Genomic DNA, 22,921 nt, shown 5'->3' with positions numbered 1-22,921 from the left:
TTGCAGGGGCCAAGGCTACCTACACCACCCCGTATGAGGTACTTCACATGTGTGTGTGTGTGTGTGTGTGTGTGTGTGTGTGTGTGTGTGTGTGTGTGTGTGTGTGTGTGTGTGTGTGTGTGTGTATTCTCTCTCTCTCTCTATACACACACACACACACACTGTGTGTATATATATATATATATATATATATATATATATATATATATATATATATATATATATATATATATATATATATGCGCACACACATATGTATGGGTTACCTTTTATTTTGTTTAATATAAATGAGCTACATTTTATTTGATTGAAATGTCAAATACTTTGCAGAGTTTAGTGTTTGGTAAATTGGTAGGGCATTTTGTCAGGGCTAGAGATGCTGAATGAAGTTGGATGTAATGTGTGAGGGTGAGTAAGTGTATGTATGTATGTGTGTGTGTGTGTGTGTGTGTGTGTGTGTGTGTGTGTGCGTGCGTGTACATGTGCATGTGTGTGTGCATGAGCACGTGTTTGTAGTTCAGTGTCAGTAGGGGCTAAATAAGGGGATAGATTTAGGTTTTTGCGTGTATGATTGTGTGTCTGAATGTCTTGCACAGTGGTAATGTTATGGAAAGAGTTTTTCTCAGTTAAGGTATCAAGTTGAAGTTGGGGCAGGGTTAGGGCTAGCATACATTAGTAAGGGGAAGTGGGGGGGCAATTAAATGAGACTGATGTGTCTCAGAGCTAGAGGGCAAGTAGCTACTATAATTGCTGTAGTCACACAGCACATTTATTGCTGTCATTTGGATAAGCAAAATGACAAAATCAATCCATTTTGCATTTGAAATAAAATGTTTTTTGACAGATTTTCAGTAACTACAATTTAAAAAGCATTATAGATGAATGACCTAAAACACCAAGCATTAAGATGTACATTTTGAGACCTTGTTATGCTGCTATTGCACTCGCTGCTCTGTAGAGGTTAATAGAATATTGTTAAGTGCTGGATGGGAGTTAATGTCATTGCATTTTAGTGGGTGGAAAAACAACATGAAATACATGTTTAAGATCTAAAAACTTGTGACCTTCATTAGTTTTGTATGTATACAACATTCCTTAATAATGGCTTAGAGGAGCCGGTTGTAAATGTTGTGAACAGAGAAATGGATGTGTTTGATCTATAAGACAGCTGACCTAGACTTTTTTTGTGTGAAAAATAATAAGGTTAAAAACAAGTAATGATGAAGCCTTTGTGGCATACCTTAATAGCAGCACAATTCAGGCCACACCAAAAAATTGCGTGGGGGGAAGGCAAAGGCCCAAAATCAGGGAAAGTTTAAGAACACCAGGTTTTGCATTAGCATCCAGTTTTCTGAAGGATATGAAATCTGAAACTCAAATGTCTGTCATTTTAGTGACTTCATTCCTCAGTGATTTGCCGGAAAGATGCAATCTGTATGAGGAACAGACCAAAAATATAGGGCAAAAATCATATAATGAAAAGCAAACTGAAGGAGGTGAATTCAAAAATTATAATTTAACACATCTAATATCCATGATAGAGCAAAAGACAAATATTTTATTCTCCTTTTAAAATGAAAATGAACTATTAAGGAAGAAAACACAGTCGTATTTATTCTAGCTGTTCTGCTGATGGAGAAGGAAGGTGCTATTCTAATCTGTTTATGGTCACTTTCTTCTCTGCATTGTGTTTGGGATCAGGGAATCGAGTGCTGCTTTACAATCTAGTGGGGTACAATGTAGGAGTATTGAGTTGGATTTAAAATGTTAAGTGTGATGAGACAAGACTTGAGAGTTGCAGGCACAGAACTGTGGCATGTTTATTTGAGGGTGATGAATGCTGCATAACTGATATAGCCCACAGAGAGTTGCAAGCATAGAACTGTGGCATGTTTATTTGAGGGTGATGAATGCTGCATAACTGATATAGCCCACAGAGTTTTCAGTATGATTGCCATAGTATTAGAAATCAGACCTGGATTTTTAATTTGTAGTCTGAACTTCAAAGTTGTAATTTTAAAATGTGCATGCCTTGTGGGTTAAATCTCTATACTGTGACCCAAAAAAAAAAAAAGATAAAGTTCCTCCACTTTGTAAAGCCATATGGCAGCTTTTGTAGTGCTAGTATATCCCCATATATGTATGTGGGCATGTGCCCAGCATACCACCAACCATCTCTGATTTGTATTCATTCTAACAGGGACAAAAAGCAATGCAGTCCATATTGTAGAGAACCATTATTTTAATGGTAATATATCTATTTTTAAAATACTCCTTTCATAATACCATTGCAGAATGGTGGATTGTTTAGATAATTCATATCTTATTTGTAGCAGGGATGGCTTAAATCCCTTTGTATATGGGTTTTTTATCAATCAGTAAAATAATGAAATATCTACATCCTGATATAATTATTGCACAATGGGGGGCATTATGGGGTGATTATACTGTTTAAAGCCCTCACCCCAAGTGAATAAAAAGTTTGATCATTCATATTATGCATCCATGACCAGATGAGAACTATCCTACCCTGACCCCCAGAGTGGGTAAATTATGAATGATTGCTTCTTGCTGTAGTATATTAAAATATTATACCCATTATACAGAGGAGTCTTTGATAAACTCAAGATGTGAAGCCTTATAACTGAGGAAGCTCCCCAAAGTGAAAATTCTGGTTTCTTGTCCCTGTTATGCACCAGAATGCAGATCTCAACTTTAGCACTAATAAGGACACTCTCATCAGACTTGTCTGTAGCTATTGTCTTGTGTTTTCCTGCTATACCGATACTTGGTGGTGCTTGCCATTGAAAGTTGTTGCCTCCTCTAATTACAATGTAACATTTTTAATGGTGTTCATACAAGAGTCAAAGCTGTACTTTCACTAAGCAAGACAAAACCTGTCATTCGTTACTTTAAATCTTACAAGATGAGAAACCTGGTTTTGGTTAAAGGTATTCTATGAAAATAATGTTCTGAATTAAATTTTTATCGCTTAGCTAATAATGTCAGAAAGGCGAATCCTTTGATCAGCAGAGAACTTTGTTTTAGAAGTACTAGGATGCAGGCATTTTTCATTCCTAACTTACTATAGCAAAATGTTTATCAGACCAAGAACACACTGTTGTCTATTTGAATGCCCACTAATAATGTTTTTATTTGCCATTAGGCTGCAAATGTAAGCAGAGTCATAAGTGACACAGAATAAACTGTAGCTTTGTTGCACTCCTGTTGTGTTTACAAAATGATGTCTAAGTACAGTATTCCTTCCTTAAGCCGTTAGACATCAGTTATGAAAAATTGCACTTTTTTATTTTATATGCCGCATACTAATTTTAAGTTTTACACCAGAAATGATGGGTGCTTTCAGCCAAACATGATGCTTCTGTTTATCCACTTCTGGAGTGCATGGCCATATAGTTTGTGACTTTTTTCCAATGACCTGTAATACTGTAGATACTAATCATAAATTTCTAAGTTCTGCTAAGACCAGTTTGGCACTTGGTTTTCCATCAAATCCAGCTTCTTTCCTAGAATGTTTGAAGCCTTAGCCAACAAAGATCTCTAAATACTAACTACTATCGTGTCCATTAGTTTTTGTCATGAAATAAACTCGTTTGTTAAATGAAGTGCTTGGCTTTATTTTTTAACCTTTTATTCTGACTTTTCCCAAATGAGGGTAGAAGTGGAAATAGACAATGATGGGAAATTTGAATGCAGTCCTCCTGAATGAAGAAGTCAAAATAAAAGGGGCTTAGGAATAGGATGACTATACAGCTCTTGTGTTCACATATGTTTGTAGTAGTAACAGAGGTAGTGTGATGTGTTTTGAATTAACACTTTGTCCATGCAGGAATGTACAGCTGTTCTTATGGATACCCTTATGCATGAGCTCCACCCTCAATGGTTGCTGCTAAAGAATTGCATTACATAGAGCTGTAGCAGACAAACAGGTCTTAGTCCCATTGCCTGACATGCATATCTGGCTCCTTATAAGCTGTAGCATCTAAATACATCTTCAATAACATCTATAGCTATATAGGTAATCTATAATTTACCTTCACATATAACCTAGCATTACTTGTTAACAGACCCTCATAATTTTTCTCTGATGATTTCATACCAGGGATGGCTCATAATGCAGCATTTAGTGATGCTGCCTCACAGTGCTTAGTTACTTGCTTCGGTTCCTAGCTGGGGTCTCTTTTATATGTGGAACCTGCATGTCCTTTATATATCATGAACATTTTTACCAAGGGTATCCATGCAGGGTTTTGTCTGGTGTGGTCATGTCCTTCCACATTCTAAAATATGGTGATAAATGAATTTGGAGGTCCTTTGCATATGCGCATCCCAAATACATACTGACAGATAAATTGCTGACTCTGTATATTAGCCATAGGTTGTGTGTGTGTGTGTGTGTGTGTGTGTGTGTGTGTGTGTGTGTGTGTGTGTGTGTGTGTGTGTGTGTGTGTGTGTTTTTGTCCACATGTTTATAAGTGTGCATCATCCTTGTCATGCGCCAACATTCTGTCCTTGATGAGTTCAGCACTTTATGCCATTTGCCTGGGGAATAGACTGTCTCCTGTGTGATGCTGAATACAATTAAAGTTGTTATCGAAGGAAGTAAAGAATAGATAGTTCTCCAGCTTATCACCACAGTGTCTGCTTCCCCTCACCCCATTTTCTTGCCATGTTAAGAAGGTCTCAAAGAAGAGGCCCTGTGTAAGGGGGATTCCTATCAGGGACTGAAACTTCAGCACCCTAGTTCTGGTGTTGTATTTAAGTCTCCCCATCCATTGTAGCAAAGTATGCTACACCACCCATTACCTGATTCACATGAGAGCCTACACAGTACACTTGTACAAAAATCAAAAATTCACTTACGAATAACCAGGTGTCATTACCCTCTTCATCCTAGTGAATGTTCCTTCCAGTGAGCAGTTAGGGTGGGGAGAGAAGAGCGAGTCCATGACACCCTGGGGTAAAAATGCCTACACAACCTTTCCAGTATGTTGTCTATAATTAGGAAGCTGCAGTCTCATTATCAAATTTTACTGAACCAAGGTGTCTGTCTAGGTATTTACATTATGAGTGCATCCAACCATAAGTAGGGTTAAAAGGGACATCAGAAGTCCTAGGTAACCTTGACATGCTTGTTAGTCCAACTTCACTCATAGGGTCACTGGATGCTGTAAAAACATCTGTGGTTGCCCCTCTCATCTTGTAGTCTCGGAGGTGGGGACTTGGTCCCATAAATGGAGACTACTGTCTAGTGCAGATTCTGTCCATTGTGCATCATGAAGTAATTACATTTTCTGTAGACTAAGAATATGACTGCCTTATCCAGCTTATTAAACAAATGAGTGGCATTTTATGCCCAGAGCAGAGCACAGTAGTCTTGTTTTAATCTGGCTTTATCAACAATCAGTAAGCTCTCATCTTGCTTGATAATGCTGGGCAGTTTGCAGCTAATGAAATGATGGTCCTTTTACCTATTTGGCTTAGCCAGTCATGCCCCTTTAAGTAGGGTTTCCTTGTGAGGGAATCAGCAGGGCACTGCAAAGAAACAAATCTGGGACTTCCAGTTTGATCGTCAAAATGTTGTGGTGCACCATCCCAAATCAGGTTCCTTAAGCACTTCAGAACCTTGGGAGAGTTTATTCAGGTTGGCTACTTCCAGGGCCACAAGGAGGCTATGAATTTCAGAATTTCATTCACATTTATTATAGTGCTTTATCTAAACACTTTACAGCAAAAAAAAAAAAAAAAACATTGTTTCACAAGTATTGAATCCAAACTAAACTTTACAACAGTGCACTCTGTAATACATTTTACCTAGACAAATCTGAATTTGAACAAAATGCAATCAAGGTAAATAAAACTGCATTGCAAATGTTCACTGGTAACCTACTATTAAGCAGCATTACACGGTAGTTGTATCTCTTGTGGGCAAACAACTCCAAAAACAGAGACACAGAGGCCCTATTCAAGATGTATTCTCTTCTAGATAAACGGATGAAATATAGGGAAAAACAGTCAAGTGCTTCTATGGCAACTTCAAGAAGAAAATGATCGAGTTCAGAAAGATGAGAGTGGACACCACAAAATTTCCAGTAGCTGTACCACATTAAAAACTTCCAAGCCATGGTTACATAATGCAAACACTTCTGCTCACCAGCTGTAATGCAAAACCCAATAGGCACACTGAAATGGGCGTCTCAGGAATGCAAAACATGAATTTTCCAGACCAGGACCAGAGTTCCCCAAGAACAGTCCCAACATACCAGTCTTGACCACTTCTAACAGCTGGCAAGTGGCATAAAGGAAGGAAAAACTATATCAAGTCCTTCATTTCATGAGCCATGATTGACGATTCATGAATCGGTCATCCTGACTTCTGCCATCCAGCATCTTTTAACCAGCTAAAACCCCACATGAGGAGAAAAATCTTCACACATATTAAAAAAATGAATCAAAGAAATGCAGTCCACACTGCAGTCTAGGAACCATCTTACACCATTGTGGAAATAGAACTAAATAGCTGCTCTTGAATTTTTAATCTTCAACCTTCAGATCAGTAGTGGATTCTCAACTAACAAAATCTAGATTTGAGCCTTTGCTTTAATGAGGGAACCACTCAAGTCTGCAACATTTATTACTGTACCCTGAAGGAGCCCTCCCCAAGACCTGTAAATTGACACTCTCGGGAAAGCATGACGGTAGTAATATCCAATCACCTATGAACTCATAAGTATACCTCATTACGAGGAATGTTCCTCATTTTTGGTCTCAGTTTCACACTGAAAGGGTCTATCAGTGCTGGGAATTTATTTTTTAAGTGATATCCATGATAAATAGTACTGAATCTTATAAAAACGTTCTTTTGATGAATTAATAAGTATAAGGCAACACATTTTAAACATCCTGTGAAATTCCTAGATAAAGTAGTCGATAAGCTTTTAGTATCCGTTCCACACTTTGCTCATCTCTTCACATTAGGAGTGGCTGTGTTCCTCATTTTGGAGATAGAAGGTTGACAGCTATGGTCTGGACAGACTGCCCCAACACAGAAGCAGGACAGACAACTGCGTCAATAAATCCAAGCTGAAAAGTCAGAGGCATTTGTATGCTTTCATGGTCTAGTTAGAACCTTTCTTTCTTGGACGGCATTTGTATTTAACAATTCAAATAAATATATGTGACTATATATACATATATGTGTGTGTGTGTATGTATGTATGTGTGTATGTGTGTGTATATATATATATATATATATATATATATATATATATATGTGTGTATATGTATGTATACATATATGGATTTACCTCACTTCATCAAAATCACATATTATCGAATCTCACTTTTGTTAACACTCAAAATATCAAGCTACCATTTCATCGAAGCAGCGGAGGTACAAAGATCTTCCAGGGTAAGTAACCACTTGCAAAATCCAAACCACACCATACCTAACCCACCCAGTTGGGGGGCTACACCTCCCACACACCCCCAACTAAATAAACCAATTCCAAGATCGCACTACAGTTGGGGAAAAAGACAAATTCACCATCTTGCACAACTGTTTACTTACCCTGGGAAGATCTTCCTAGTCCTGCTGCTTCGATGAAGTGGGAGTTCAATATTTTGAGTGTCGAGAAAGTGATATTGGATAATATGTGATTTCGACAAAGTCAGGTAGACCCCTCTTTCTCTCTAGATAGATAGATAGATAAAGATATATATATATATATATATATATATATATATATACATATATATATATATATATATATATATATATATATATATATATATATATATATATATATATATATATTATTAAAAGCTGTATCAAACAAGGTACTAACACAAATGGAAGACATGTTCTGTCAAACAGCACCAGAAATGCCTAGTGCCTGAAACAGTGTAACAGACTTCATGCTACTTAAGAAATGAGCAACAATCATCCCAGAACTGTATTGTCTGACAACACTAATGGCTCTAAAGTACATTGTGCTGCTACACAAACAGCTGAAGCTTTGTATATTACAATGAATTATAATCAAGTTTCTCTGTTCAAAAGAAAAAAAAATATTCTGCATTTTAAAAGGTTCATATGTAGGCTAGCTGCCCTAGCAGGTCATTTTAAGCTTGGTCAGTTTGTCCCTACAAAGGCAAAAATGAAACCCTACATCTTGTGTTTGAGATAAACACCTTAACCATTATGACAACCCAAACCATAACAGATGTCATGCTTTGTCCATCTTAACATCTATTTCTTAGATGAGCAATAAAGTGTTTATCATCCGAGACCTGCGCATAACCCTCAGTGTTAAGTTCATATGTGGCACTCTTCTGCTCCACTGCTCCGCCCACCGCCACCATGAGAACCTCTTGTTAGTGGCATTTAATAAAGTCCATAACCATGATTTTTATCTCCAGTACTAATAAGAGCATAAGGGAACGTTAAGGCTGTAGACCATAAAATACTGCACAGATACATGATTTGCCCTCTGGGAAGGTACTGTGCCAGACACTATATCCTGTCTTTACTGTTCATTGCTGCAGTCATGCAGCCCAGTAGAAAAGGAAAACTGGCTACTGACTAGCAGTCTGGTCCATAGTACTGAATATATTAATAGCTCTTGTTACTTTTCTCACCGTTTGTAACATATTTTGAAATGAATTGTACTGACGTTCAGACGGCTATGGGATGTTGAAAGAGCATTTCAGTTTGAAATGAAAAGCTTTTCAAAGCTAGACACAAATGCATTTTTTACTGTATGAATGTTTGTTTTATTCTCTGTATTTTTCTCCCCAGGATGTCGGATGCATCAAAAAAACAATGTCTGAATAAACTGGAGATGCTTCTGAAATTAGCAAATGTGGTCTTAAATTCGGACATAGAACTTGGTAAGTGATTTTTTTTTCTTACTTTCTGTTGTGTGTGCAATACTTATGGTGCTATCTGGAATGGGGTATAGAGTATTGTGCATTAAAGGTGGTATATGGACTTTCCTTCATTGTGGGTGATTTCTGAAGGGAAATGGTGAGTAAGCGAGCCCTTCAGTGTAACAGTTGTGCTAATTTTATATGTACAGCTACAGGTGCTCAATGTTATGCTATGTTCAGTAATTTAATCAATTCATATATTACTAATATAGTCAGTAGAAGTACTTGTATTAGAATCAGGCATTATTTGCTTCATAGTTGTATTGATTGATCGAGTCATTAGGTGATTGGTGTGACCCACCCTACATCACCCTACATATGACTGTATAGGTTCCACTAGACTTCCCCAAGCTAGTATTGGCCTTAAACAGAATACAACAAACTTAATACTCAACAACTACACAACAGCATATTCATAATTACTCTGTATTGCTGTCCTCATTTACAATTCCCAACCTGCTTAAAATCACTTTTGTGTTAAAATTTACCACACCTTTTACTATCTCCTTACACTCTCTTCCTTTCCAGGATTGTATTTTCCATATAGTTTGACCCTGGTGTCCATTTCACTAGATATGTTATTTATCCCACTCTCCCAGACTGTGTATTTCTTCACCTCAGCTACTCCTGAACCTACTGTAACACTTGGACCTTTGGAGGCTCATTCCTCTACCAATTTCTAGTAGTGTGGACATAATTGAATATACATTCTTTGCATGTTTTGGTCTCGATTTCTTATACATACATACACACACACACACACACACACACACACACACACACACACACACACACACACACACACACACACCAAAAAAAAACCATATATATATATATATATATATATATATATATATATATATATATAAGTTTCGTAGTTAATTCAGAATGTATATACAGAGGAAGTAAATTTAATTGCTTTATCTCCAGGAGATATCACTTCATTCTTGATGGTCCAAAAAATGTCTGAATGTACTTATTCCTCACACCTTTTAACAGTCTGAATTTGGCCCTGGAAGCATCTGGGCTAGCCTGTAGGGGGTATAATTATACCTGTATAATATAGGGTCATTAAAAATATCCTAGATTTTCTGACATTCACAAATTGTTTTAACAGTTAACATGCCATACCCCACAGCTGTTTCATACATGGGGACCCCCATTCCTAAGCTCCAAAAGCTAGACCTTAATTTTACCTACATACATCCCCTGCACAACTTTATATTTGTATCCCTATGTCTGTCAGCTTCTTTCCTGAGAGTTCTCATCTCACGTCTGCTGAATTCGTTTTATTAAGCTCAGTGCAGGCCGCATCCTCATTACTCACCACCTCCAGTCTCTGTACTTCCCCTCTGTATTAACTTGTGATCTGTCATGTCTTCCTAAACCAAGATAAACTGCCACTTGATTGTTTGTTTTACTTCATCCAACAGCTGATACCAAGTATTTTAACTTGGTACCCTATCTTCCCAGTTTCCAGAAACTGTTCTGATCTGTACAGTCTTTTATGCCCCAGCCTGTTGGGACTAAGTTTTTTGCACCTTCTTTTCTCCCTCCTTTGTTATGAAAACAACTGAAAGACTAGTTCCCAAGTGTTATAAATTTATTTTATTTTTAGTTATTCTTATGTTACATTTGTTGACCAGGTTAGTCCGACTGAGCAAAGTAGCCCTTTTTCAGTGGAGGCCTGGGGAGAAAAGCTCCACAGTTTTACAATTTTAGTGTTAAGTGTCAGCAGGTTACAATGTACACATGCAATGAAATACATTGTATCAGAAAAATAATAGTGGAAAAAGCATATTAAGCATAAATAAGAGAAATTATTCAATGCTGTCCCCTCTGTCTGCTTCTCCTTCCCTCACTCAGTGCAATCAGATCATAGTCGCCACTGCATCTGTACTCTTCTACATCATAGACGTAGCTGTCATCTTTGCAGTTATAATCTGCAGCTGAACTCCTGCATATACATATCTACATTTGGAATTCCCAACCACCCACCATCTTTGGCAGTGTTTATGATGACAGAGTCTCTTTTGCTTTCTTTCCTTGCCATATAAAATTGCACACCCATTTCTGCCATTTAACATTTTCTCCTTAGTAACCACCCTAAAAAAATGCTAGTACTAAATTCAAAAATTGAGGCAGAACAGACCTCTGTAATGTTGTCACCTTGTCAGTCTGCAATGTTGACATCTTCCAAAGAACAATTAATGGAGAAGAAAGACCAACTCTAACAGATGGAAGATTCAAACAAGCCCTTCCATGTATCCTTAATGATAACTCCCAAGTATCTTGTTTTCTTGGGATCCCGTAAATATGGATACTTAACCTGCTTCATCTCCATTAGCCAGAAATTCAAGACTAAGTCTTGTCTTTTGCACTATTTGCCCTGTAACTAGGCATCTGCCCATACCTTATCAGCATGTTAATCAGTTTATCATAGTCTTTGTGTGGGTCAGTCAGCATCAAAAGTATGCCCTCTGCATATAATAGAATTTTTAAGCTGCATAGATCCCATACATATTTGTTAGTACAAGAATTTTTGATCCACTGAGCTAGTGCTTCTAGGTATATCTCAAGTAGAAAAGATTGAAAGTCAAGTCTGCTCAATATTCCTCCTAAGGGTTTGTATCAGTTTTTGCCATTATTTTAACTTTTGCTATGGCACTTCCCCCCTATATATTCTACATCTCAGCCCTATTAACCTGTAGGGAAAGCCCATCACACTCCTTTCATTGCATAGAAAATGCCATTCCATCCCATTGAAAGCCTTCTGCATCTAACCCCTCATCATTACTCTCTCTTGTTGATACTTGGGCATGTTGTATGATTAATAATGTCCTCAATATGTTGTCAGATATTTGTCATAACACAACCTCAAACTAGTCCAAATGTATCAAATTTGTCATCAGTTCACTCTTCAACATTAACTTTGCAGATATTTTATAATCATGGTTTAATATTGATGTGGGTCTGTAGGAAGATGAACAAGTGTGGATCTTCCCCAGCAGCAGTACAGTAGCATAGTAGTAAGATCTCTGTTTCATAGCTTGGGGTTTAGGGTTCAATACTCATCTTTGGTTTAACTGTTTCAGTGATATTTAACACTTATGTGCTGCATTTATTTATTTTGCTGAATTTATCACTGTTTTTCAGCCTGCACTTGTTAAAGAAACTCCACCTTCTTTATTACTGTACTGCTGTTAGGCTGTTTTAACAATATTCTGCAAAAGCTGTTCTGAGTTTGTCAAATATTTCTAAGTTTTGCAAAGTTTTTTCTCAGGGCTAGTGAACATTTCCAAGGATTCCTGATGTTGCAAGAATTCTTACTTCTATTCTAAAGCATTTGTTATTGCACTTGTGCTCAAAGCCAGTTTGTCTTACTTTGAGAGGGTTATTTTTCACTCTGGCAGGAGCAGAGAGCTAAATTCAACACATTCAAGGTGTGAAATACTGGTCGATAGCTTACTGTGTTTTTATCTGACTGGCTTGAGGGTTTAACTTTCATCCTGCTGGTATAAAAGCCTTACATTTAGTAAAGGTATGCTGATTTGTTCAGAGCTTCCTTGTGCCTGGGTTAGACACCTATGTTTGCAAGACTTGGATTGCTTCTAAAACCATCTGGACCTACAGAGCTGATATAAGTATATATTTTGAACTTGCTCTATTTCAGTGATACACTTCTGTACTGTATTTATCATGGTTTTTCAGCTTGCACTTGTTAAAGAAACTCTATCTCTTTGTTACTGTACTACTGTTAGGCTGTTTTAACACTATTCTGCAAAATATGTTCAGAGTTTGCCAAATATTTCTAAGTTTTGCCAAATATATCTGTGTTTTGCAACATTTTTGTGTGTTGTGAGCATTTCTCAGGGTTCGTGAACTTATTTCCAAGGATTCTTGATTTTGCAGGAATTCTTACTTCTGTTCTAAAGCATTTGTTACTGCACTTGAGCTCAAAGCCAGTTTGTTTTACATTGTGAGGATTCTTTTGCACACTGGTGGAAGCAGAGAGCTAAATTCAACCAATCCAAGGTGGGAACTACTGGTCGATAGCTTATTGTGTTTTTATCTGATAAGAAGATCTAAGGGTTTAACTTTCATCCTACAGGTATTAAATATGCACAAATATGGTTCCTCATGCTTGCATATAAGCAAACCTCTTTGGTTTAAAATCCTCTATAGAAAATGCTCTCCATAGTCTCCCACTGTTAACAGCTACTTGAAAAGCTGCCAGTTTGTGCAAAACATGGTACCACTGCAGGTCATCTAATAGTATACTACTAAACACTCTCGCTTTGATCTTTTAAGTGACTCTCCCCTACTCCTTCCCTTCTAGAAACTGTGTTTTTTGCCATACACAGCATAGGCTACATTCATACCTGCTGAATCCAGACTGTTTGGTATTATTGTGCTCTTAAACCAGCCATAGGTTCATAGGTGTGTACTAGGCTAATGGCCCTGGAGCCTTTACAATCCTAGCACATAGGATTACCCTGGCATCATGCCACCCAACCTTAGTTCCTAGTGCCTCTGTTGAGTACAACCACTGGAGTGATCCCCGGGGTGAAGTTTCTATTTCCCATCCACTCATCAACATTTTTCTTGAAGAGGGCCAGTGAGGTGCTCTGCTTGACATGTATGGGGAAGTCTGTTCCATAGCATGGGCAGTCTCTGGGTTATGAACCTGTCCCTCCAGCCTGTTCTGTTGATTGTGGTAATAAGGTTGAGGTCTCTAGAGCATGTGGTGGGGAGGGATTCTTACATTAATAGGGCCTACCTGCTCCCTTGTTGCAGAAGTGTGTAGCTAAGGACCCATCTGAGTTGGGGATTGCTGGAGAATGGCTGTTTGGAGCTTTCCCATTGGTAGTTGTGTTAAAACTGTTTAAATTTGCATTTGCACTCAGTTTACCAGAGCAGCTCCATGTTTGGAAACTTTAACCAGATGTCTGGAGTGCATCTACACTGAAATCCAAGGCATCCTCTAAAAAAATAATATATTTTAAGCCATTAGTGCACTTTAACTGTGTTTAATGTAATTATTTTTGATGTCTGTGACTAAGTGCAGCTAGCCCATTTCCTTCCCAAATACCATATTCAGAAAAATTCTGTCACAATGGATGCACAGTTTCCCAGCATTTCTCCTACCAGCTTGATTTGATATTGGCATCTTGAGACAATGTAACAATTGCTTCATGTATACTGACAACCATTTACTGCTAAAGCAAACTAACACCATATGTGAGCGATCCAAATACACTGTGGATTTGAAGTCAATTCTCCCATGTAAAAACAAACTTGACATCAAATGGGCACAGCTCTCAACTGTCCAGATTTTTGATTCGTATTTCCGATCCGTTTCTCATAAAATTGTACTTTTCTGGCACATCAGTGGCAAATCATTGAAGACTGGTTTCAGAAACTAATGGCAGACATTTGATTTTCAGACTTCATATCCTCCACAAAATTCATATTAATGCAAAACATGTTGTTCTATCAACTTGCTAAGTTTGTGACAGCAATATTTAAACCGTGTCTAGCCCTAAGCAGAATCTCACATACACCCCGGATGATGCCACACTACCCTAAAACCCAAACTGTTCCCAATCAACTACCTCCTCCCAAACCTTTTAGCTTCATCTGCCCACATTTATACAGCATCTCCTACTCTTTTCTTTACCCTCTCAAACTTAGGAAAGCATATACACTCAGAACTCACACTGATACCATCAGGCCCTCACCAAACTAAGAAACCTTCTACTGCATTCCCTTACACATCAGACTACTAGCTGACAACCCAGGTCCCATCAATGATTTATTCTCATCCTAACCACACTCCCACTAGGCCAAACAAGCATACTTGCATACCTACTAGCTCCATATCCGACCTTCTAATAACTAACTTCTGCCTTAGAAGCCTAGGAAACAAAATTAGTGAATTTGAAGCTGTCCTTGTAATATACTCACCTGATATAGCAGCTATTACAGAAAACTGGTTAAAACTGCATATCAAGGACTCTGAAATTGCTTTCAATGGCTGTAACATCTTAAGACCAGATAGACTACACAAAAAGGGAGGTGGTGTAGCAATAACTAACCGTAGAAAAACTAAAACTGCACATCTCCAGACATTCCTAGTGCAGAGCTTCTTATCACCCGCCTCCTACTAAATCCTCACAAAACCATAATTATCATAGCTACATACCTGCCTTCCAGTAATAACCTTCCCAGCATTGAACTCCTCCTATCATAGTCTGCGTGTTCATTTAATCAAAAAACCATCATCCTAGGAGACTTTAACCTCAACTGTCTCCCCTCCTCCTCAGAATCCCCTACTAACTTTATAAACCTCTATAACTTCTCACAAGTCATAACCTCTACCACTTGCACAGACAAAAACTCCAAAAAAAAGTCACTATAGGACAGAATACTAACCAACAAACCAATCCTGAGTGACCAAGCCGGCTGCCTTCCTATCTGTCTGAGTGGCCATGCCCCTACCTTTATACTTAGAAAAAGAATTCAAACTCAGTCTGAAATCCCCTTCAAATACATCCACAGCAAGAAACATTTCTCACCGGAACTATTTAATTTGTTACTTAAGCACTGTGATTGGTCACCTTTAGAAAGCATAAACCTAGACTTCACAGTTTAATATTTTAACAACAAATTTCTTGAAATACTAAATAGCCTAGCCCTCACCAGGAAAATACCCCCCAAACACAAATGACTACCATGGCTATCCCGTGATACTAAACAATTGATACTAAACAATTGATTAAACAGAGAAATAGAGCCAGGGCCCAGTACCTAACCACCAAAAACAAATCCGATCTCACCTCTTATCAGCAACTAAGAAACCAAACTAAGAAAAAAATTAACAGTGGTAAAAAAAAAACTCTACTTCCAAACCTCTCAACAAAAGTTCCTACACAGCCCACAAAAATTCTGGAAAACAGTTAACTTCCTCCTCAGCCCTGTAAACTCCCCAATCCCTGTCCTTCCACAACCATTACCTCCATACCCCTAGCCTCACAGTTCAACTCTCCCTTTATTAACTCTATCTCCTCACTCCTTCAAAACCACATACAACAGCCTCTCTCACTTCCTACCATTAGCTCAAATCCCACAAACTCTCTCTCTCTCTCTTTTTTAAACCAATTCAAACATCCTACATAAGAAAGCTCGTAAGTAAACTAAACCTTGTTGTCTAGTTGCCGATCAACTGCCAAACTAATTCCTAAAAATTGCTGCCTAATCTATAGCCTACCCAGTCTCTCTACTAATCAAAAGCTCAATCTCTGAACAATATGTGCCCCTCCTCTGGAAAGTCACTCCCATCATTTCACTCCACAAAAGAAGCCCCTCTAGAGACATCTCCAACTACTGCCCTATAGCTATCCTCCCACCCATAGCCAAAATCCTAGAAAAATGTTTTCACCTACAACTCCTCAACCACCTTACCTCTAACAACCTGCTCTCTGATACTCAGTGTAGTTGTAGACCCCAGTATAGCACAAGCACAGCCTTGTTATTCTTCACCAATACCATACACTGCCTAATAAACAATGGACAACTAGTCTCTGCAATCTTCCTGGATATGTTAAAAGCCTTTGACACCATTTCACACCAACTACTACTTAATAAACTCCAGCATCCCTGACATAATTTCTCAAACTGTCAGCAGGCTACTAAATGGGGGAACAAACTCTCCCCACTACTGCCAGTATTCACTGGTGTACCTCAAGGTTCCATACCAGGCCCCCTCTTCTTCATAACATTTACTAAGAACCTTAGTACAGCTACTCAACTAGCCTCAATCATACAATACACAGATGATACATCTCTTATCTGCTCTTCCCCTTCCCACAAAAACTATAAGAAAAAAATGCAAAAAGCATTCCAAGAAATTGAAACTGACCTATCCAACAACCAACTCATTCTAAACCCAAGCAAAACTAAATTAATAATTTTACAAAATAATCTAACAAGGCCATCCACCCACTCCTCTCAATTCACTCCTCAAATGATACCAAAATTGAACCTACCAACCAGGCAAACTCCTAGGCATCACAATAGATGATCATCTCAAATTTGATATTTACGTTTTCCTAACTATCAAAAAATTTAATTCTAAACTCTGTGCACTTTATAGGTCCAAACCCTACCTAACACCCCAAGCCAGGCTAGCCACGGCAAGATCGCAACTTCTCCCTCCACACTTCTGTACTGCTCACACATATTCACCAACTTACACAAGTCAGACCTCCACAATTTTGAATCCTGCTATAACAAAATCACCAGGTTTACCACTAATCAACCCCATAAAGCCCATCACTGCTCCACTGTCCTACAGCTAAACTGGCTAGAACTTTCTAACCTTAAACCAATGCACCATCACCCACAAAGTCATTCATAGCCCACATACCTCCCCCGTAATCTCAACCCTTCTCCAACCACAAGTGCACTGCCCCTAAGGTCCGCCAACAGGCCACTGCTCACAATAATACAATCACATACCTACCATGGTGACTCCCTCTACTCTAACAAAATAGCTAAGTCCTAGAATGCTCTCCCAACTAACATACAATGCACCCCCTTGCTACTCTTCATTTAAAACAGAAATAAAGAAATATCTAAAAAGTAACTGGCTTTTCCCCTTTAGTTAGCCCAGATAACTCCTCTCTCTTCAGCCACATTGCTATTCTCTTATATTACAATATTCACAACTGACTTGGTTTTCCCCTGCTATTGTACTTCACATTTCAGTTATTTGAAATTTTGAATTCATTAAATTCTAAATCTCTGAATAAATGTGCCTTGCTAAGCTAGGTCTGCTGTTGGACTGCTTTCCACTATTTCTGCTCTCACTTGTTTTTTTTCCATATCACTAGTGGATTTTATATTTCTAATTTTTAAGCTATTAATGTAAGAATAGTAGTCATTGTTGCATTGAGTTTTATTTTATGTTTTAATTAGTTTCTGGTGTAAATATTGTACTTTATTTTTATTTTTCATTTTCAATTAATTTTGATGTAATTTATGTATCTTACTACTATTGTTCTGATGCAATTTCTGTATTTTTTTATAGCTGTAATGATTAGTAACTGGAGCTTTTCTCCCCAGGTCTCTGCTGGAAACGGGCAATCCAGCCTAATCAGACACTACCTGGTAAACAAATGTAAAATAAAATAAAAAATAATTGACTTCAACAATTGGCTCAGCTGCTGGTGTCAGTCCAGGGGGATCCAGTATCTGTCAGCCTGGGAGGATATGGTAGATAGACCTTGCTGCTTTTCTAGCGATGATCTGCACCTACCCCCCCCCCCCTTGCAGGTTTTTGGATACTGGCAGAGGCTCCTGCCTCCCTCATAGTGCATTTTTTAGGCAATGTCAAAACAACAAATTTTACAACATAAAATCTATTCAAAACAAACTTGGGGTCATTCTGCTTAATGCTAAGGTTTTAAACATGAAACTGCACTCCCTGGAAGCACACCTCAACTTAGAGGATGCTGATGTCTGTGCAGTTACCGAGGTATGGTTCAAGGCTGCTGAGAGCATCCCAGCTGTGCAAGGCTACAATGCCTTCCACATGTTCAGACCTCAAATGAGCATGAAGGAACCAAAGGTGGAGGTGTAGCTATCTTCATTAAAACCAAATACACTTTAAGACTGGTCAAACAGCATGACTCTAACTACTCCATGTCCAATTAACTATTGGGAAAATACCAAACCACATAATAGCTAGCTATAGATTCCCCAGCAAGAACCAGGGTAAGTGCACCACCTACCTTGATTTATTGGAATCCGTCTCCATATAGCCAAACACCTTGGGCATGGGAGACTTCAACTATCCTTCCATAGACTGGGGGACATACACAAGCAAAAACACACGTGCCCAGAGGTTCCTGGACTTTATCACAAATGCGCTTGAACAGATAGTCTGCACCCCCACTAGGGGCTCTAATGTTCTGGACATAATACTCCCCAACATAGGGTGGTCACTGTACTTCCCCATGTGTCATGCTCTCCTTGGTTAGGTCAGACCACAAATCAGTCTGGTTTGAAGAAACTACTGCAATTGACACCCTCACAGGAACAAAAATTAGAAAAAAGCTGTACAAAAACGAACTGCAGCCTACTAAGCAATGGTATAAAAAGCTTCATACCACCCACAATCGCAGACATCAATGATCACTATGCAGACGTGTATGCAAATGATCTGTACAAACACTTAAGCAACTGCATAAACTCTGCTGTACCTGACTGGATCAAAACCAAGTCTTCCTGTAAAAACAAGCCACGGTAGTGGACTTTACAGATTATATAGCATGAGGAAGAAGCTGTTGTCCAAAAGCAAGAGGGATATCACTCTGTAGAGGAAGAGTTCCTCCTAAGCCCAAATGGGGAATCAGAAATCTTGAAAAGTCTTCTAAAGCAAATTATGGAACTAAAATCACAAAATTTCATCCCTAGCCATGGATAATCATAAGGCATTCTTTAATTATATCTGAAGTCTAAAAGGGAATGCCAGCTTTGTGCCAAACTGGTTATAGATGGGATCACTCATACTACACTAGAAGATATCATCAACCTGCCAACTGACTGATTCAGTGCAAACGTATCCCCCCATTCCCCCCTACCATATCCCAAAGCATACCTGACACCAGCCCTCTGCCTAGTATCTCTAGAGAACAGGTCATCTCTCCACTCACAAAGGCCAGAAACATGGCCTCAATGGGACCAGATAATATCCCAGATTGTTTATTAAACAATCTAAAACAAGACCTAGTGGACCCACCTGGCATTCCCTTTAACCATAGCTTGAGAACTGGCTATGTTCATGCAGAATGGAGAACAGCAACAGTATGTGCACAAAGGGGGGGCCATCAACCGACCCTGGGAACTACAGACCCATAAGTCTAACCAGCCACATCTGCAAGGCCATAGGAAGAATTATCCTAGACCTTAACAAGGACACAGGTTACCTCCAAACACTGGGCCCACCCCAGTTTGGTTTTATTAAGTGTAGATCATGCTTATTAAACCTATTGGACTTCGAGAAAGTCACCAAAGTCATGGATGGAGGTAAGATGATATACACAGCCTTTCTTGGCATTGATAGGTTTTCAACACAATTTCCTACTCTGGCATTGTTGAGAAACTCTCCCAGCTAGGGATTAACCCTTGCATTACTAGATGGGTAGCCAATTGTCTCACCAACAGGGCACACTTGTCAAAATTGGTGACTCCACCTCCATCAGTAGACCAGTCACCAGTGAAGTATCACAGAGGTCTGTACTGGGCTACGTACTGTTTGATGTCTATTTCTCAGAAGTCCAGGCCAAAGTAGACAGCTTTTGGCTCCCCAGGTTCACTGATGATTGCAAACTAAGAGAAGTTATTGGGTCCCCCAATGATGTCAACATATTACAAGAAGGGTCAACACAAATGATTGGTGCCAAAGCCATGGTCTAAACCTAATTGAAAAAAGAAATGTGATTCCCTTTGGCAAAACAGAATTCCCTACAAATTACAATACTGTCAGCACCCCCCCTGAGTTCCAACCCAGTGGTGTGAGACTTAGGACACAGGTTGCTAGCAATCTGAACTTTGACCATAAAGCTTTCACAGTGGTAAGGAAAGCCTTCTATGTAGCACACCTCAAAAGCAAGGGCATGGCATCCAGGTCCAGGGATGTTATAACTCCACTGAAATGGACCATCTTCAGACCAATAATACATAATGCACCCTTTTGCAGGTACTCACCAGCCACCTGCAGCAGCTGGAGAGAGGGGCTTCTTACTAAGAAAATACTGGGACTGCAAACCATGACCTACATGGACAGGCTGAAAGCCTTGTCACTTTACTCTGTATCTTACAGGCTGCTGAGAGGTGACTTGTGCCTGGCCTATAGGGCAATCTCCAACCCTGCCCTAATGAAAATGCTGCACATCGCAAGTCAAATGGAATAAGAGTCACTTGCTTCAGGGATCTCAACTTAGCTTGTAACATTAACTAAACATGCTGGAGAAAGAGAGAGCTATGTCTCTCAGAGAATGCTGCTTCTCTGGAATAGACTTCCTATTCACATAAAACAGAGCTCCTCACTGACCCTATTCAAATGTAACCTAGATAATTGGATGGGAGGCCACAAATTCACCCCTGGGGTGGCACCTATATTCCTCATGGACAGGGGTAGCTGGTGTTGATCACAGACCCACTCTGTTCATAATTTTTTTCTGCAAACTACCCAGAAAGAACAAATGGAAATGCTTGGAATTAACATGACTAGGCTTGTAAAAGCTCGAGGGCTGCTAACCTAGTAACCTCCTATGAACCTATTCCTGAGGATCACTGTTATCATACAATTCCTTCCAGGGTGCCAGAACCAGTGCCCCTGTCACTATTCTGTTGAATAGCTCTACCCAATGTCTCATTGGCACCTTTTCACATTCCAAGGGGAGTCCATGTGCGCCAGGTGACTTGCCATGCACCATGGCTTTCAATGTACTCTGTACTTCAATGTAAATGGTCACATTAGCCAGTCACTATGGTCTTGCACAATGTCATTCACACAATCTCATTTATTGCCAAGTCCCATAGAAAGTTGTCCAACTGATATGCACCTCCCTCTGCTTTGATCTATTCTCATGTAATTCATGATAATTCTTGATTAATAACACATAACTACTGCTGAAATTATGTCTGTCTATCTTAGAATAGAGTCATGAGCATCTCAACCTGTTGCTGTCTTAGTGAGAACAGCAGCCTGCAGACCGACTTGGGGATTATCTCAAACACCATTGTTGAAGTGCTGCCTTATTGTAACTGAATCTTCTTGGCAATTATGTCATCTTCCTTTTACTTTTCTGTAACTCCTATCTTTCCTCGTCATTCAAATTTGTTATAACTTCATTTTTTTCTGGAGAAAACATGAGCCGCATTTTAGTCCTCCCCAGTCTTTATACTGTCCCTGAAACCACTCCGTTAACCCATTCCTCTGCTGTATTACTAGTTAATTGGCCCAGCCACTCCCATCAGTTTTGACTATATATTAAATTGCATAGCCTTTAACTATATGAAAGAAATTGCTGATATTTATCCATCCTATACAATGCTTATAGTATCATCTGAACCTGCATTTACATACGGTGAAAAAATAACGGTCATTAAACCTGGTAGTCACTGACAATATATCTGAATTTCTCACTGACTAGGATTTTGAGTTCTAAACCAGGCCCTATCACAACTACCATTGGTGACCTTACATAGGCATCCAGATATCCTATCTGGTTAGATTCCAGAAAAATATCCTCTTATCCCCTATTAATCTATCTCTTCTTGGGCCTTCCTCCATGTCTAATTCCTGCAGCACCTTATCCTAATCTTATGGTAAAAGGTTCATTCCTTATGTAAAAGTTACTACCTCTGAAAACATAAATATGATATATATATATATATATATATATATATATATATATATATATATATATATATATATATATATATATATATTAAATAACTTCTCACGAGCTTAAATACTTTTTTTGTGCCAGTACCCTTTGACGAGAGCATACCGATGCCGTTGGTCTATCTGTGTTTAATGTAGCTGTATTTGCATCCCCACTGTTCTCATTGCACTATATGTATGATGCTGCTCCTAGAATGAAGCAATACTCCCAAGGTTTTGTTTTCCTTTTGATTCAAATGTGGTTCTTGTAGGCCTAACAGATCACTATAAAGCTGTGTTATATACCTGACCGTGTCTCTCGTTACCATATTATTATTTAACTGGTTTATGTTCCAAAAAAATAGTTTTAATGTGTCCATATTCCTGAGCACATCAAAAACCTTTTTAACCATGAAATATTCCCATGTCTTTCACAGTCCCTGGCCCTTAACATCACACCTCTTCTTTATGTGCAGTGCCCTGTATTAATTTTATTTATTTTTTATTTTATTT

At 38.7% G+C, this 22,921-nt stretch overlaps 1 protein-coding gene across 1 annotated transcript in view; it reads left to right on the top strand.

Moving 5' to 3' along the window:
- LOC122805310 (rac GTPase-activating protein 1-like) overlaps positions 1-22,921 on the top strand; it is a 748,681-nt gene that overhangs the window by 31,504 nt on the left and 694,256 nt on the right. Inside the window, exon 2 of the mRNA XM_044075398.1 lies at positions 8,822-8,913. Coding sequence (XP_043931333.1) covers positions 8,823-8,913 — 91 coding nt within the window. The 5' untranslated portion in view covers position 8,822. The remainder of the gene's footprint in view (positions 1-8,821; positions 8,914-22,921) is intronic.

This window comes from Protopterus annectens, chromosome 6.part1 (assembly GCF_019279795.1).
Source record: "Protopterus annectens isolate FY-2018-M chromosome 6.part1, PAN1.0, whole genome shotgun sequence".
Lineage (NCBI taxonomy): Eukaryota > Metazoa > Chordata > Ceratodontiformes > Protopteridae > Protopterus > Protopterus annectens.
This window is presented reverse-complemented; position numbering and strand designations above follow the sequence as displayed.